The sequence below is a fragment of the Scyliorhinus canicula genome, chromosome 6 (genome assembly GCF_902713615.1).
Source record: "Scyliorhinus canicula chromosome 6, sScyCan1.1, whole genome shotgun sequence".
Taxonomy (NCBI): domain Eukaryota; kingdom Metazoa; phylum Chordata; class Chondrichthyes; order Carcharhiniformes; family Scyliorhinidae; genus Scyliorhinus; species Scyliorhinus canicula.
Window position 1 is genome coordinate 36,949,460 of NC_052151.1, and position 14,436 is coordinate 36,963,895.

General features: G+C 46.7%; 1 protein-coding gene across 4 annotated transcripts in view; it reads left to right on the forward strand.

Annotated features, from left to right (window-relative positions):
- Window positions 1–14,436, forward strand: part of slc22a16 (solute carrier family 22 member 16) — a 157,210-nt gene that overhangs the window by 78,840 nt on the left and 63,934 nt on the right. For all 4 annotated transcript variants that reach the window (XM_038799160.1, XM_038799158.1, XM_038799161.1 and 1 more), the window contains 2 exons: window positions 4,039–4,156; window positions 12,425–12,977. In XM_038799160.1, the coding sequence (XP_038655088.1) occupies window positions 4,039–4,156; window positions 12,425–12,977 (671 nt within the window). The remainder of the gene's footprint in view (window positions 1–4,038; window positions 4,157–12,424; window positions 12,978–14,436) is intronic.

Here is a 14,436-nt window from a genome sequence, read left to right on the forward strand (position 1 = left end):
TAACCTAACCTCCACACTTCAGGGGCAATTTAGCAGATCAGCTAATAGGGAAACCTGAAGGAGAACATGACTCAGATAAATCAATTGGGATGTATGTTTAGAGGCTTACATTAACACTGCAATGAAGTTACTGTGAAAAGTCCCTAGTCGCCAAATTCCGGCGCCTGTTCGGGTACACAGAGGGAGAATTCAGAATATCCAATTCACCTAACAGCACGTCTTTCGGGATTTGTGGGAGGAAACCAGAGCACCCGGAGGAAACCCACGGAGACATAGGGAGAGCATGCAGACTCCACACAGACAGTGACCCAAACCGGGAATTGAACCTGAGACCCTGGAGCTGTGAGGCAACAATGCTAACCACTGTGCTACCGTGCTGCCCAATACAATTTACACAAGTTTATAAAATATGCTATGAATAATAAAAAGAAAGATTTACATTGTATTTAATAATGCAATTAATGTGCAATATAGGATTCACGTGTGGTGAAAAAGAACTGATTCAACCTTAGAAGGTTGACTCAAATGGACACAGTTTCAGATCCTCTGACTATACACTACAAAGCAAAAACAAAGCCAAATCAATCCAGCTGTGCCAGTGGCACTTTCCTGAAATATACACATTGTACATGTTTTTGCCTCTTGTTAGTTGAGCTTTTGCTTCAGGTTTTAGCAAACTCTAGTTAGTGAGCTGAGAAATTAGGTCCACCATTCTAGTCTGCCATCCCAGCATCAACCAACTTCCTTGTGTTATGGGCCAGGGTTTAGAGAACTCCAAAGTATATCATGAAGATCACCTGACCCATGACTTTTACTAGATTGTGGTATGGGGAGTACACGGCCCACTCTGCAGGTGTGCAGCAGAAATCTAAAAGTATTTTTTTTAAGCAAAACAATGTTTATTCTATGAACTGAGTTAACTTTTTTAAAACATACAGTGAACATCTTAGCAACCATCAATTCAAATACAACCCCTAAATAATACAACACTCTAGATAATCCTTAAACTTTCCTTTTAACATCCATAAGACAAAAACCCTTTTTACAGAAGCACATCAGGTTTAAATTTTTTACTGAGAGCAGTTATCACTCTGAATTCACCAAATGATTTAGAGATAGCCTTTAGATGGCAGAGAGATCAAAATTACACCTTCTTTGGCTGGCTGCAGCTCCCAACACTAAAACGAAACTAAAAAACACAGACACACCCAAACTTTTCCTCAAAGCGGAACTAAAAAGCAGTGCCAGAGCTCAGCTCCACCCACACTCTGACATCACTGCAGCCACTTGAGCAGACAAACATTTCTTAAAGTGACATTCCCATGACACTTGAAAATTCTGGATCTCATTCAAAAACATGTAAGAATTACTTATTTTGCATATGAAATACCTCCATTTCTCTCTTTTTTTCATCAAACCACACACAATCAACAACCAGATTAATAGCTGAATCCTTGGGCGGTGTTTTCAGCCCGTGTTTGCCGTCAGCAAAAATGGTGATGCGGGGCAGAAAATATAGCGAGAATCGGGAAATGTGATGCTTGCCGGCGAGATTGTGTTTTCGGATTTTCCAGGCCCCTCGCCAATGGCGGAATTAGAATCCTGCCACAGAAAGCCAGGAACCTCACTTAGATACATTATAAAATCATTAGCTAGTCTTCCCGATGGGTCTACCCCCTTACTGAATATTCATTGGTCCATGATTTACAATGGCTGAATAAAGCGAGGACCTGACGACCCCACCTCCTCCGAAGGGGATGTCGAAAGTGAGCGCTCAGATCACCATTCCCTTCAGGGTGCCAGTCACAGGGGGGCAGCAGAGAGAACAGGGAGGACCCAAATAAGTTCAGCCTGGAGTCAGGGGTGTGGGGGTGAGGTTCAGTATTGGCACCTCAGGGAGTGGGATCACTCACAGGCTTTAGCAACCCTTGGTGGCTGAAAGCCTCTAGGTTTAAAGGGGTCTAGTGGCTGGTATGGAGGCAGCGCTTTCAGTGTCCTCCTTGCTGGGCTTGTGGCAATATCACCTCTTTGTGATTGTCCTTCTGAAGGGGCAGCGGGAAAGTGGATGGGAGCAGGTGAATCCACAGAGTCAGCACTGGGGACGACTGTGAGATTCATAGGTGGGGTCCCATGAGATGCCAGGCTGCATTGGCAGTGGGGGACTCAGACAAGGGTGTTTTCCAGTCTCAAGAGCCCTTTAGATCCTCATGTGGGGAGGATGACTGCAGTGAGATTGATGGTCTCCAAGATGTCTACATTGGAGCCGCTCGGATCCATGGTGTCCAGGGGCTGCAAGCATGGTTGGGCTGGTCCACTGATTGAGTGTAGCTGGGAAGAGTGTAGGCAGGAGTCTTGCCACATCAGATTGGGATGAAGTCTGGTATGAAGAGGGAGGTGATTAACTGCAGTCATTTCAGGGCACCGGGGTTACTGTGGACATTATACAGTGGAAGCAAGGTAGCGTATAATAAGTGTTGCGACACCTGAGGTGGGTGTGAGTAAGGTTTTTTAAAAAATCTTTATTGTCACAAGTAGGCTTACAATAACACTGCAATCAAGTTACTGTGAAAAGTCCCTAGTCGCCACATTCTGGCGCCTGTTCGGGTACGCAGAGGGAGAATTCAGAATGTCCAAATTCACCTGACAGGAGTACGTATGGGAGGAAACCGGAGCACCCGGAGGAAACCCACACGGACACGGGGAGAACATGCAGACTCCACACAGACAGTGAACCAAGCTATGAATCGAACTTGGGATCCTGGAGTTGTGAAGCAACAATGAAAATGAAAAATTAAATAAAAATCGCTTATTGTCACAAGTAAGCTTCAATGAAGTTACTGTGAAAAGCCCCTAGTCGCCACATTCCGGCGCCTGTTCAGGAAGGCTGGTATGGGAATTGAACCGTGCTGCTGGCCTGCCTTGGTCTGCTTTAAAAGCCAGCGATTTAGCTCAGTGTGCTAAACCAGCCCTTGGGTACCACTGTGCTACCCATGGAGGTGTGAGGGCAGTGTTAAGGGGTGCTGAATGAAACATGAGGAGGCAGACTTACCCTGGATGCACGAAGAAGGTCATTAATCTTCTTACGACACTGCAGCCACATCCTCTTTTGGAGTGAGCTGGTACTGACAATCGTGGCCACAGTCCCCCAGATGTGGCTGGTCACCTTGCTGGCTGGACGTCTCCCCAATTGTGGGTAGACGGTTTCCTGCTTCTGCTCAACCATATTGAGAGGTTTGCTGAGGGCGCCCTCTGTAAAACGTAGTGCAGTCATTCTGGCAGCCATCACCCTGATTGGACTTGGAATTGCAGGGGAAGCGTTTAAAAGGAGCGCCCCACTGATTACAGTTTTCTCAGGACGGGCATGTTCACAGACAAGCCACCGTTAGCGCGGCGTGATATACGTGGTGAAAACAAAATAGTTAAAAAGGCTGAACATGCGGTGAGGTTTCCCGTCATTGGTGCCAACGGGATTTCCCTGGTTTCTCATTGGAACTGACACTTTGAAAAAATATGGTTAAGATTCCGCGTCCTGACTAACAATGCTGCTCACAGCTGTCTCACAAGGTGAAACTCCCAATTCTTTGCCCAGCAGGAAGGCATCTTGTTCAGCACAGCTGAAAGTAACAACTTAGCGAAACAAACCTGCCAGGTATCCAAATTGATAATATTAATTGTGTGTTTTAGCTTGAACAAATCGCTTTGATGCAAAAAGAACCAATTGTCACGATAGGTCTCCATGCTAAAAACTAGATAATCCTGTTTTTTAAAATTAAAATCCTATTGTATTTTCAGGTATGAATATTTTAAATGTTATTTCCAGTTGTACAATTCTGTTTACTGCAGAAATTGTTCTGATTCAAACTGCATTGAGCACTTAATTTGAATCTTTGGAACTCGTCCTAAGGAACACCTTTGTCTCATGTTCGTTGTGAGCTAATATTTTACTTATCTGTGCAGTTTTAGGTAGAGTAACATATTTCATTGAGATTTTAGATACTTGAATTTGTCGTTATTAATCTCTTTTTTTAACCTTCGTAGGGTGGGACGCCGATCTATACTGTGGTTCACAAGCACAGCTCAGTTTGTGTTTGGAGTGGCTGTTGCATTCACCAATGATTATTACAGCTTCATCATTGTCCGGTTCCTCCTAGCCCTGGTATGTATTAAACTGCCGCATATGTTAATTTCCTTTTACTGGGTGTTGGGTAGATCAGTCAATTTAGATAAATAATTGACCAGGCTCAAATTATAGGCGCAATTTAATTGTTCACGGTGCGGGTCCCTCCCACTTTGGCGGCACGGTAGCACAGTGGGTTGCACAGTTGCATCACAGCTGCAGGGTCCCAGGTTCGATTCCCGGCTTGGGTCACTGTCAGTGCAGAGTCTGCACGTTCTCCCCGCGTCTGCGTGGGTTTCCTCCTGGGTGATCCGGTTTCCTCCCACAGTCCAAAATGTGCAGGTGAGGTGCAGGGGCTGGTTTAGCTCACTAGGCTAAATCGCTGGCTTTTAAAGCAGGCCAGCAGCACGGTTCGATTCCCGTACCAGCCTCCCCGGACAGGCGACAGAATGTGGCGACTAGGGGCTTTTCACAGTAACTTCATTGAAGCCAACTCGTGACAATAAGCGATTTTCATTTTCATTTTCGATTGGCCATGATAAATTAACCTTAATGTCCAAAAAATGTTAGGTGGGGTTACGGGGCTAGGGTGGAAGTGTGGGCTTAAGTAGGATGCTCTTTCCAAGGGCCGGTGCAGACTTGAAGGGCCGAATAGCTTCTTTCTGCACTGTAAATTCTATGATTCACGAGTTGGAGAAATGGTGAGAAGTCCAGGTTGCTTCCATGGGGGAGTTCCATCGAAATTCTGTGTCTTGCAGACACTTAACTGGCCAATGTAGAGCCTTCTTCATGACTTAAGACCCCAGCAGTGGAATCCCACCCACTGAGAGATGCCAACCAATCCGAATGATACCTACCCTTGCCAAAAACCCTCAGCACTTCCTTCTGCCGTATCCCTCTGTATCCATCCTATCCATGTGTTTGTCAAGATGCCTTTTGAACGTCGTTAATATACCTGCTTCCACAACCTCCCCTGGCAATGCGTTCCAGGCACTCACTACCCTCTGCGTGAAAAATCTGCCTCGCACATCTCCTCTAAACTTTGCCTCACGGACCTTAAATCTGTGCCCCCTGGTGACTGACGCCTCCACCCTGGGAAAGAGTGCCTACCCATCCACTCTATGCCCCTCATAATCCTGTAGACCTCTATCAAGTCACCCCTCAACCTCTGTTTTTCTAATGAAAACAATCCGAGTCTATTCAGCCTCTCCACATAGCTAACACCCTCTAGACCAGGCAACATTCTGGTAAACCTCCTCTGCAAAGCCTCCACATCCTTTGGATAGTGTGGCGACCAGAATTGTGCGCAATATTCCAAGTGTGGCCCTACCAATTGCCATCCCAAGAACTCTTCATCCAGCTCCTAATTAAAAATCTGTCTATCTCCTCCATAAATCTGTTTAGTGTTTTGGTGTACATTGCAATTTAGGGTAGAGATTTCAACAGATTCACAACCCTTTGAATGAAGTAATTTAAGAACAAAGAACAATACAGCACAAGAACAGGCCCTTCAGCCCTCCAAGCCTGTATCTCCTCCTTAGTCCTCATTTTTGTTTTAAATCTGCCACCCTTAACCTAAAACTATGGCGTCTTGTTCTAGAATGTCCAACAAGGGGAAACATTCACTCTACATCTGCCCTGTCAATCTGCTTTAGCATTGTATTGAAGGGTGGTGCAGGCTCGAGGGGCTGAGTGACTTACTCTAAAGAACAAAGAAAAATTACAGCACAGGAACAGGCCCTTCGGCCCTCCAAGCCTGCGCCGATCCAAATCCTGTATCTAAAACTGTCGCCTATTTTCTAAAGAACAAAGAAAAATTAACTCCTCATCCTAATTCGTCTGTATGACTGCTAGTAATGTAAAGATTAAAATCAGGGATGATTAATAGGCCAAAATTGGAGGAACTTCGATATTTCAGTGGGTTGTTGTTGGATGAAGTTACAGAGATACGGAGGGCAAGATCATGGAGGGATTTGTCAATTGCTCAGCCATTTCTTTATCCCTTATTATGCACAACTTACACCAAAAGTTTACAATCAAGGCATTGTTCAACAGGGTAAAAACGTAGGAGAGTAAATTTTGATGTGGTGAAGACAGATGGGCAATCTAAAACCAGCTTGTTTCTCATTCAACGGGTTAGATTAAAGTTACCCGCTATTGGTAAAAGCCTATGCTACCATTATGTATTTACATAATGTATACCAGTATTTAGGAAGGATAGGCATAAAAGAAAAGGTGGTGGCGTGGCACTGCTGGTTAAAGAGGAAATTAACACAATAGTGAAAAAGAATGTTAGTTCTGACAATGTGGAATCTGTATGGGTAGATTTGAGAAATACCAAGGGATAAAAACCATTAGTGGGTGTCATATATAGACCCCCAAACTGCACTGGTGAGGTTGGGAATGGCATTAAACAAGAAATTAGAAATGCATGTAATAAGGGAATATCGGTAATCATGGGTGGATTTTAATCGTCACATAGATTGGGCAAATCAAATTAGCCACAATGCCTTAGAGGAGGAATTCCTGGAGTGTATATGGGATGGTTTTCTTGACCAATATGTGGAGGAACCAACTAGAGAGCAGGCCATCTTAGACTGGGTACTGTGTAATGAGAAGGGAATCATTGCCAATCTGGCTAAACGAGACCCCTTGGGGATGAGCGACCATAACATGATAGAATTTTTTATCAAGATGGAGAGTGAAGTAGTTGATTCGGAGACTAGGGTGCTGAATCTTAATAAAGGGAACTATGAGGATATGAGGCATGAGTTGGCCTTGATAGATTGAGGAGAGTTACTTAAAGGGATGACAGTGGATAGACAATGGCAAACATTCAAGGAACGCATGGAGGAACTACAACAACTGTTCATTCCTGAGGAGGTGGGCGGGCGGGTTCGGGGGTGTATCAAGAGGTACTTAGAGGCCAATGATAATGGGGAGGTCCGAGTGGGGACGGTTTGGAAGGCATTGAAGGCGGTGATTAGAGGGGAGTTGATTTCCATCCGAGCCCATAGGGAGAGGGGAGAGCAAAGAGAGAGGGAGAGGTTGATGGGGGAGATGGTGAGGGTGGACAGGAGATACTCGGAGGCTCCGGAGGTGGGATTGCTGGGGGAGCGGCGTAATCTTCAGGCCAAGTTCAACTTACTGACCACCAGAAAGGCGGAAGCTCAGTGGAGGAAGGCACAGGGAGCGGTGTACGAATATGGGGAGAAGGCGAGTAGGATGCTGGCGCATCAGCTCCGTAAGCGGTACGCGGCCAGGGAGATTGGTGGAGTGAAGGATAGGGGAGGAAATGTGGTGCGAAGGGGGGTAGACATTAACGGGGTCTTCAGGGACTTTTATGGGGAATTGTACCGGTCTGAACCCCCGGTTGGGGGGGGGGGGGGGGGCGCTTTTTCGACAAGCTGAGATTTCCAAAGGTGGAGATGGGGCAGGTGGAGGGGCTGGGGGTGCCGATTGAGCTGGAGGAGCTGGTCAAAGGGATAGGCAGCATGCAGTCGGGGAAGGCGCCGGGGCCGGATGGGTTTCCGGTCGAATTTTATAAAATGTACGCAGACCTGCTGGGCCCCCTGTTGGTAGGACCTTTAACGAGGCGAGGGAGGGGGGGGGCTTTGCCCTCCGACTATGTCACGGGCGCTGATTTCCTTGATCCTTAAGCGGGACAAGGACCCCCTGCAGTGTGGATCATACAGGCCGATCTCGCTGTTACATGTGGATGCCAAGCTGTTGGCGAAGATCTTGGCCACAAGGATAGAGGACTGTGTGCCAGGGGTCATTCATGAGGACCAGACTGGGTTTGTGAAGGGAAGGCAGCTGAACACCAATATACGTAGGCTTCTGAATGTTATAATGATGCCGGCGGTAGAAGGGGAGGCGGAGATAGTGGTAGCACTAGACGCGGAGAAGGCCTTTGATAGGGTTGAGTGGGGATTCTTGTGGGAGGTGCTGGAAAGGTTTGGGTTCGGGGAGGGGTTTGTCAGTTGGGTGAGGCTGTTATATGAGGCCCCGATGGCGAGCATAGCCACGAATAGGAGATCGGAATACTTTCGGTTGCACCGGGGGACGAGACAGGGGTGTCCCCTGTCCCCTTGCTCTTTGCGTTGGCAATTGAGCCCCTGGCCTTGGCGTGAGGGAGTCGGGGAATTGGAGGGGTCTGGTGCGGGGTGGGGAGGAGCACCGAGTGTCACTTTACACAGATGACTTGTTGCTATATGTGGCGGACCCAGTGGGGGGAATACGGGAGGTGATGAAGATTCTCAGGGAATTTGGGGGCTTTTCAGGGTACAAGCTCAACCTGGGTAAGAGTGAGTTGTTCGTCGTGCACCCGGGGGATCAGGAGGAGGGGATTGGTAGGCTCCCACTGAAAAGGGCAGGGAGGAGCTTTAGGTACCTGCGAGTCCAGGTGGCTAGGAACTGGAGGGCCCTACACAAACTTAACCTCACAAGGCTGGTGCAGCAAATGGAGGAGGCGTTTAAAAGATGGGACATGTTGTCGCTGGCGTGCAGGGTGCAGTCAGTCAAGATGAAATGAAATGAAATGAAAATCGCTTTTTGTCACGAGTAGGCTTCAGATGAAGTTACTATGAAAAGCCCCTAGTCGCCACATTCCGGCGCCTGCTCGGGGAGGCTGTTACGGGAATCGAACCGTGCTGCTGGCCTGCTTGATCTGCTTTCAAAGCCAGCGACTTAGCCCTGTGCTCCTCCAGGGATTGATTAAGAAGGGGAAAGTACAGTACAAAAGGAAGCTTGCAGGAAACATAAAGACTGACACTAAGAGTTTTTACAGATATGTGAAGAGAAAGAGATTGGTAAAGACAAATGTAGGCCCACTACAGGCAGAAACAGGGGAATGCATAATAAGGGACAAAGAAATGGCTGAGCAATTGACAAAACTTTGGTTCTGTCTTCACAAATGAGGACACAAATCAGATCCCAGAAATGTTGGAGAATGAAAGGTTTAGTGAGAGGGCAGAACAGAGGGAGATCAACATTAGTAGAGAAATGGTGCTGGGAAAACTGGCGGATAATGATTGATGGTGGATAAATCCCCAGGGCCTGAGAATCTGCATCCCAGAGTGCTTAAGGAGGTGGCTCTGGAAATAGTGGATGCATTGGTGGTCATTTTCCCGTATTCTCTAGACTCTGGAACTGTCCCTGCAGATTGGAGGGTAGCTCATGTTACTCCGATATATAAAAATAGAGGTAGAGAGAAAGCAGGGAATTAGTAAGCCTAACATCGGTAGTGGGGAAATGCTTGAATCCATTATCAAGGACTTTATAATGTAACATTTAGAAAGCAGTGGCAGGATCAATCGGAGTCAGCATGGATTTATGAAGGGAAAATCATGCTTAACAAATCTGTTGGAATTCTTTGAAGAGGTAACCAGTACAGTCGACAAGGGGAGCCAGTCAATGTGGTATATTTGGACTTTCAGAAGGCGTTTGACAAAGTCCCGCATAAGAGATTATTGTGCAAAATTAAAGCGCATGGGATTGGGGGAAACGTATTGAGGTGGATAGAAAACTGGCTGGCAGAGAGGAAACAAAGAGTAGGGATGAATGGGTCCTTTTCAAATTAGAAGTCAGTAACCAGTGGGGTACCACAGGGATCGGTGCTAGGACCCCAGCTATTCACAATATATATTAACGATTTGGATGAGGGAACAAAATGTTACATCTCAAAGTTTGCAGATGATGCCAAGTTAGGTGGGAGGGTGAATTGTAATGAGGATGTAGGGATCCTACAGCAAGATCTGGACAGGTTGGGCGAGTGGGCAAACCAATGGCAGATGCAGTATAATTTGGATAGTTGTGAGGTTATTCATTTTGGAGGCAAAAACAGGAAGGCAGATTAGTACCTGAATGGTTGTAAATTGGAGAGGGGAGTATGCAGTGGGACCTGGGTGTCCTTGTGCACCAGTCGCTGAAGGTAAGCATGCAGGTGCAGCAGGCAGTAAAGAAGGCTAATGGTATGTTAGCCTTCATTGCAAGAGGTTTCAAGTAAAGAAGCAGGGATGTCTTGCTGCAATTGTACAGGGCCTTGGTGAGGCCACACTTAAGCGTATTGTCTGCAGTTTTGGGCTCCTTCTCTGAGGAAGGATATTCTTGCTCTCGAGGGAGTGCAGTGAAGGTTTACCAGACTGATTCCAGGGATGGCGGGACTGTCATATGAGGAGAGATTGACTCGGTTGGGATTGTTGTCGCTGGAGTTCAGAAGAATGAGAGGAGAATCTCATAGAGACTTATAAAATTCTAACAGGACTAGACAGGCAGATGCAGGGAAGATGTTACCAATGTTGGGTGTGTCCAGAACCAGGGGTCACAGTCTGAGGATTCAGGGTAAACCGTTTCGGACAGAGATAAGGAGACATTTCTTCACACAAAAGGGTGGTGAGCCTGTGGAATTCATTACCACAGGAAGTTGTTGATGCTAAAACTTTGAATATACTCAAGAGGCGGCTGGATATAGCATTTGGGGAGAATGGGATCAAAGGCTATGGGGAGAAAGCGTGATTAGGCGACTGAGTTGGATGATCAGCCATGATTGTGATGAATGGCTGAGCAGGCTCGTAGGGCCAAAAGGCCTCCTCCTGCTCTTATCTTCTATGTATCTATACTTAGTTTTACATTGATGAAAGAGCCTCATTATTGCAAATTTTGGTTGTATTTGCCTTTTATATGTTTGTATAATAAAATCAGGTGAGTTAGTTGCATTTTTAAGACCTGAAAATGTTGATTTGTTTATGGGTGTTTGTGATTATTTTGCTGCTTGATTGTCTGCTATAAAAGTATCAGATGTGAATATTATCACATTGGGCCATATACCTAATTTTCTATGATAATTCTTGGTATGTGCTATATGATAGAGAAGCATTGCCACCTTGACACCTGCCATTGGATCAACGCAGCATTATTGCAACCAGTACTTTAATTGCCATCTAGTTAGGGTAGATCAACTTAAATAAAAATTCAACAGGGAGCAACACTATGGAATCATAGAATTGCAGAAGGAGGCACCCCACCTAAACCCACATCTCCACCGTAACCCAGTAACCCCCACCTAACCTTTTTGGACACTAAGGACAATTTAGCATGGACAGTCCACCTAACCTACATATCTTTGGACTATGGAGGAAATCGGAGCACCCGGATGAAACCCATGCAGACACAGGAGAAAGTGCAGACCCCGCGCAGACTGTACCCAAGTTGGGAATCGAACCTTGGACCGTGGAGCTGTGATGCAACAGTGCTAACCACTGTGCTACTGTGCTTACGGCCACGCTGCTCCCAAAAGGCAGCTTTCCGCAGCGCAGCATGGCCGATAGAAACCGGGAGACCCAGCTCCTGGGATCTACCCGGCTCGCAACACTTTGCGAAGTCTAGCGCAATCTCATTAGATGTTGTGAAGTAAATCCTATCCATTGTGGGTGGGATCACTTCTTAGAAAATCTGCATATTAAAGCAAGACAGCTAGTCTCGCCTTAAGATTTTCCCACGGTGTGGGATCTATCTTTCACCTCGAGCGAGCACCGCTCACAACTGGTCTCCACAAATGGGGACCAGACGGAATGGCACTTGTGGGGTTCTCCCAGCTGATCGGAGGCCCCCAGGTGCATGCCCTTTGGGAAGAGTTGTTCCCTGGCACTGCCGGGATGCCAGGCTGCTACAGTGCCCAGGTAGCACTGCCAACTGGCAGGGTGCCAGTTTGGCACTGTCAAGGTGCCAAGCTGGCATTTTATTGAACGGTGATTGGGCCAGGGTGCCCTGCGCGACTGTTGGGGGTGGGGTCGGGCATTGCCCAGTGATCGGGCTGCCATTTAAAAATAGCGACCTGATCTCTCATAACTGAGGCGTTCCGGCGAGCAGAGCTCCTCATTGCTATTTGTGGATCGGCCGCCGGTTCCCCGCAAAGGCCCTTTACTTAACGCGAGTGTCCTTTTATAGCATTATGTTTCTCGGCACTGAGAGCGCCGGGAATCACCCATCTAAATGCGCTCGCTATGGGACTTTGTTCCCATTTAGTTAAATCATGCCCTGGATTTAAAATGTAAGTGCTTTGAATTCAGCCAAACAGAGTGTTAAGTAGGGGAGGAAATAAATACAGGAGAATCCATGGATCCTAGCAATCATCTCCAACAAGACATAGACGAAGGTTAAAAAGTCAGAGTGATTTCCCACTCTTTAGTTTGTGTATAATGTGCAAGAGAGAAAGGACTGCAAGTGAAGAGGGTAACAAAGTTTTAAAGAAGAATGAAAATGTTTGTAGAATTCTCTGTAATTCTTTATTTTTTGTATTTGAAACAGGTTTCTAGTGGCTATCTTGTGGTAGTTTTTGTCTATGTGACAGAATATACTGGATTGAAGGCCCGCAGTTGGGCATCTATGCACGTCCATGCTTATTTTGCTGTTGGCATCATGGTAGTTGCCTTGGTTGGATTTCTGGTACGGACCTGGCGTTTCTACCAACTTGTACTGTCGCTTGTGACCATCCCATTCTTATTTTGCTGCTGGCTATTGCCGGAGACACCCTGGTGGCTTCTGGCTAAAGGGCGGTTTGAAGAAGTCCAGAAACTGATTGACACAATTGCTCGATGGAACAAAGTCAAGATCCCTTGTCACGTCTCTGTGATGCAAATGAATAGTCCTGAGGATTCAACAGACAAAGAAATTGCAAAAAAGAAAAGCATGATCAAAGTAGAGAAAACCAGTATCCTGGATCTTTTCCGTTCCTGGAATTTGACGAAGAGGACCGTCACAGTTTGGCTTGTGTGGTTCACTGGCAGTCTGGGCTATTACGTTAGCTCTTTGGGCTCTGTCAATCTGGGTGGAAATGAATATCTGAACCTCTTTCTAGCAGGTAAGAGAAAGTTTATATTCACCTTGCTAATTGAGGAATAAATATGGCAGTTAACCCATTGGTATTAAATCTAGTATTAAAAACCTTCCAGTTACCCAGATCTGGAAAACTAAAGCACCACTTGTTTCCTTTTTGCTGTCAATGTTACATTGTGAAGGGAGTAAGAAGTCTTACAACACCAGGTTAAAGTCCAACAGGTTTGTTTCAAACACGAGCTTTCGGAGCGCAGCTCCTTCCTCAGGTGAATGGCGAGGTATGTTCCAGAAACATTTATATAGACAAAGTCAGAGATGCTGGACAATGCTTGGAATGCGAGCATTTGCAAGTAATCAAATCATTACAGATCCAGGGAGAGGGATAATCACAGGTTAAAGAGGTGTGAATTGTCTCAAGCCAGGACAGTTGGTAGGATTTTGCAAGTCCAGGCCAGATGGTGGGGGGTGGATGTAATGCGACATGATTCCAAGATCCCTGTTGAGGCCGCACTCATGCGTGCGGAACTTAGCTATAAGTTTTTGCTCGGCAATTCTGCGTTGTCGCGTGTCCTGAAGACCGCCTTGGAGAACGCTAACCCGGAGATCAGAGGCTGAATGCCCTTGACTGCTGAAGTGTTCCCCGACTGGAAGGTAACATTCCTGCCTGGTGATTGTCACACGATGCCCGTTCATTCGTTGTTGCAGTGTCTGCATGGTCTCGCCAATATACCACGCTTCAGGACATCCTTTCCTGCAGCGTAAGAGGTAGACTACATTGGTCGAGTCGCACGAATATGTGCCGCGTACCTGGTGGGTGGTGTTACCACGTGTAATTGAGTGTGCACCGGCCCTTGGAAAGAGCACCAAACCCAAACCTCCACCCTATCCCTGTAGCCCAGTAACCCCATCCAACCTTGTTGGACTAAGGGCAATTTAGCATGGCCAATCCACCTAACCTGCACGTCTTTGGACTGCGGGGGGGAAACCCACAAAGACACAGGGGGAACGTGCAGACTCCGCACAGTCAGTGACCCAAGCCAGAAATCGAACCTGGGACCCTGGAGCTGTGAAGCAACAATACTACCCACTGTGCTACCGTGCTGCCCACTATGGGTTGAGGGGTTGCACACAGGGCAGATCCGGCTCGAAGGCGTGCGTTTGAGCTGTTTTTTTACCTGAAAACAGGAGAATTTTGACGGGAAAGTGTAGCTGAAGTTGTGGAGAGGTTCCCTCCCCCCGTGAGTCTTCAAACTCAGAAAAAGAAGGTTAAGAGGCCTGTGGTGAAGCAGCAATTGGAAAGATGATGGATGGGGAAAGGTCGTTGCATGTTGGAAAAGCATAGAAGGCTCAAAGGGGATCTAATTGAGGTATTCAAAATGATGAGGCATAGAAAGGGGAGATCGTAAGAATTGGTAGCACAATGCTGCCTCACAGTGTCAGGGTTCAATTCTGGCTTTGGGTGACTATGGAGTTTGCACATTCTC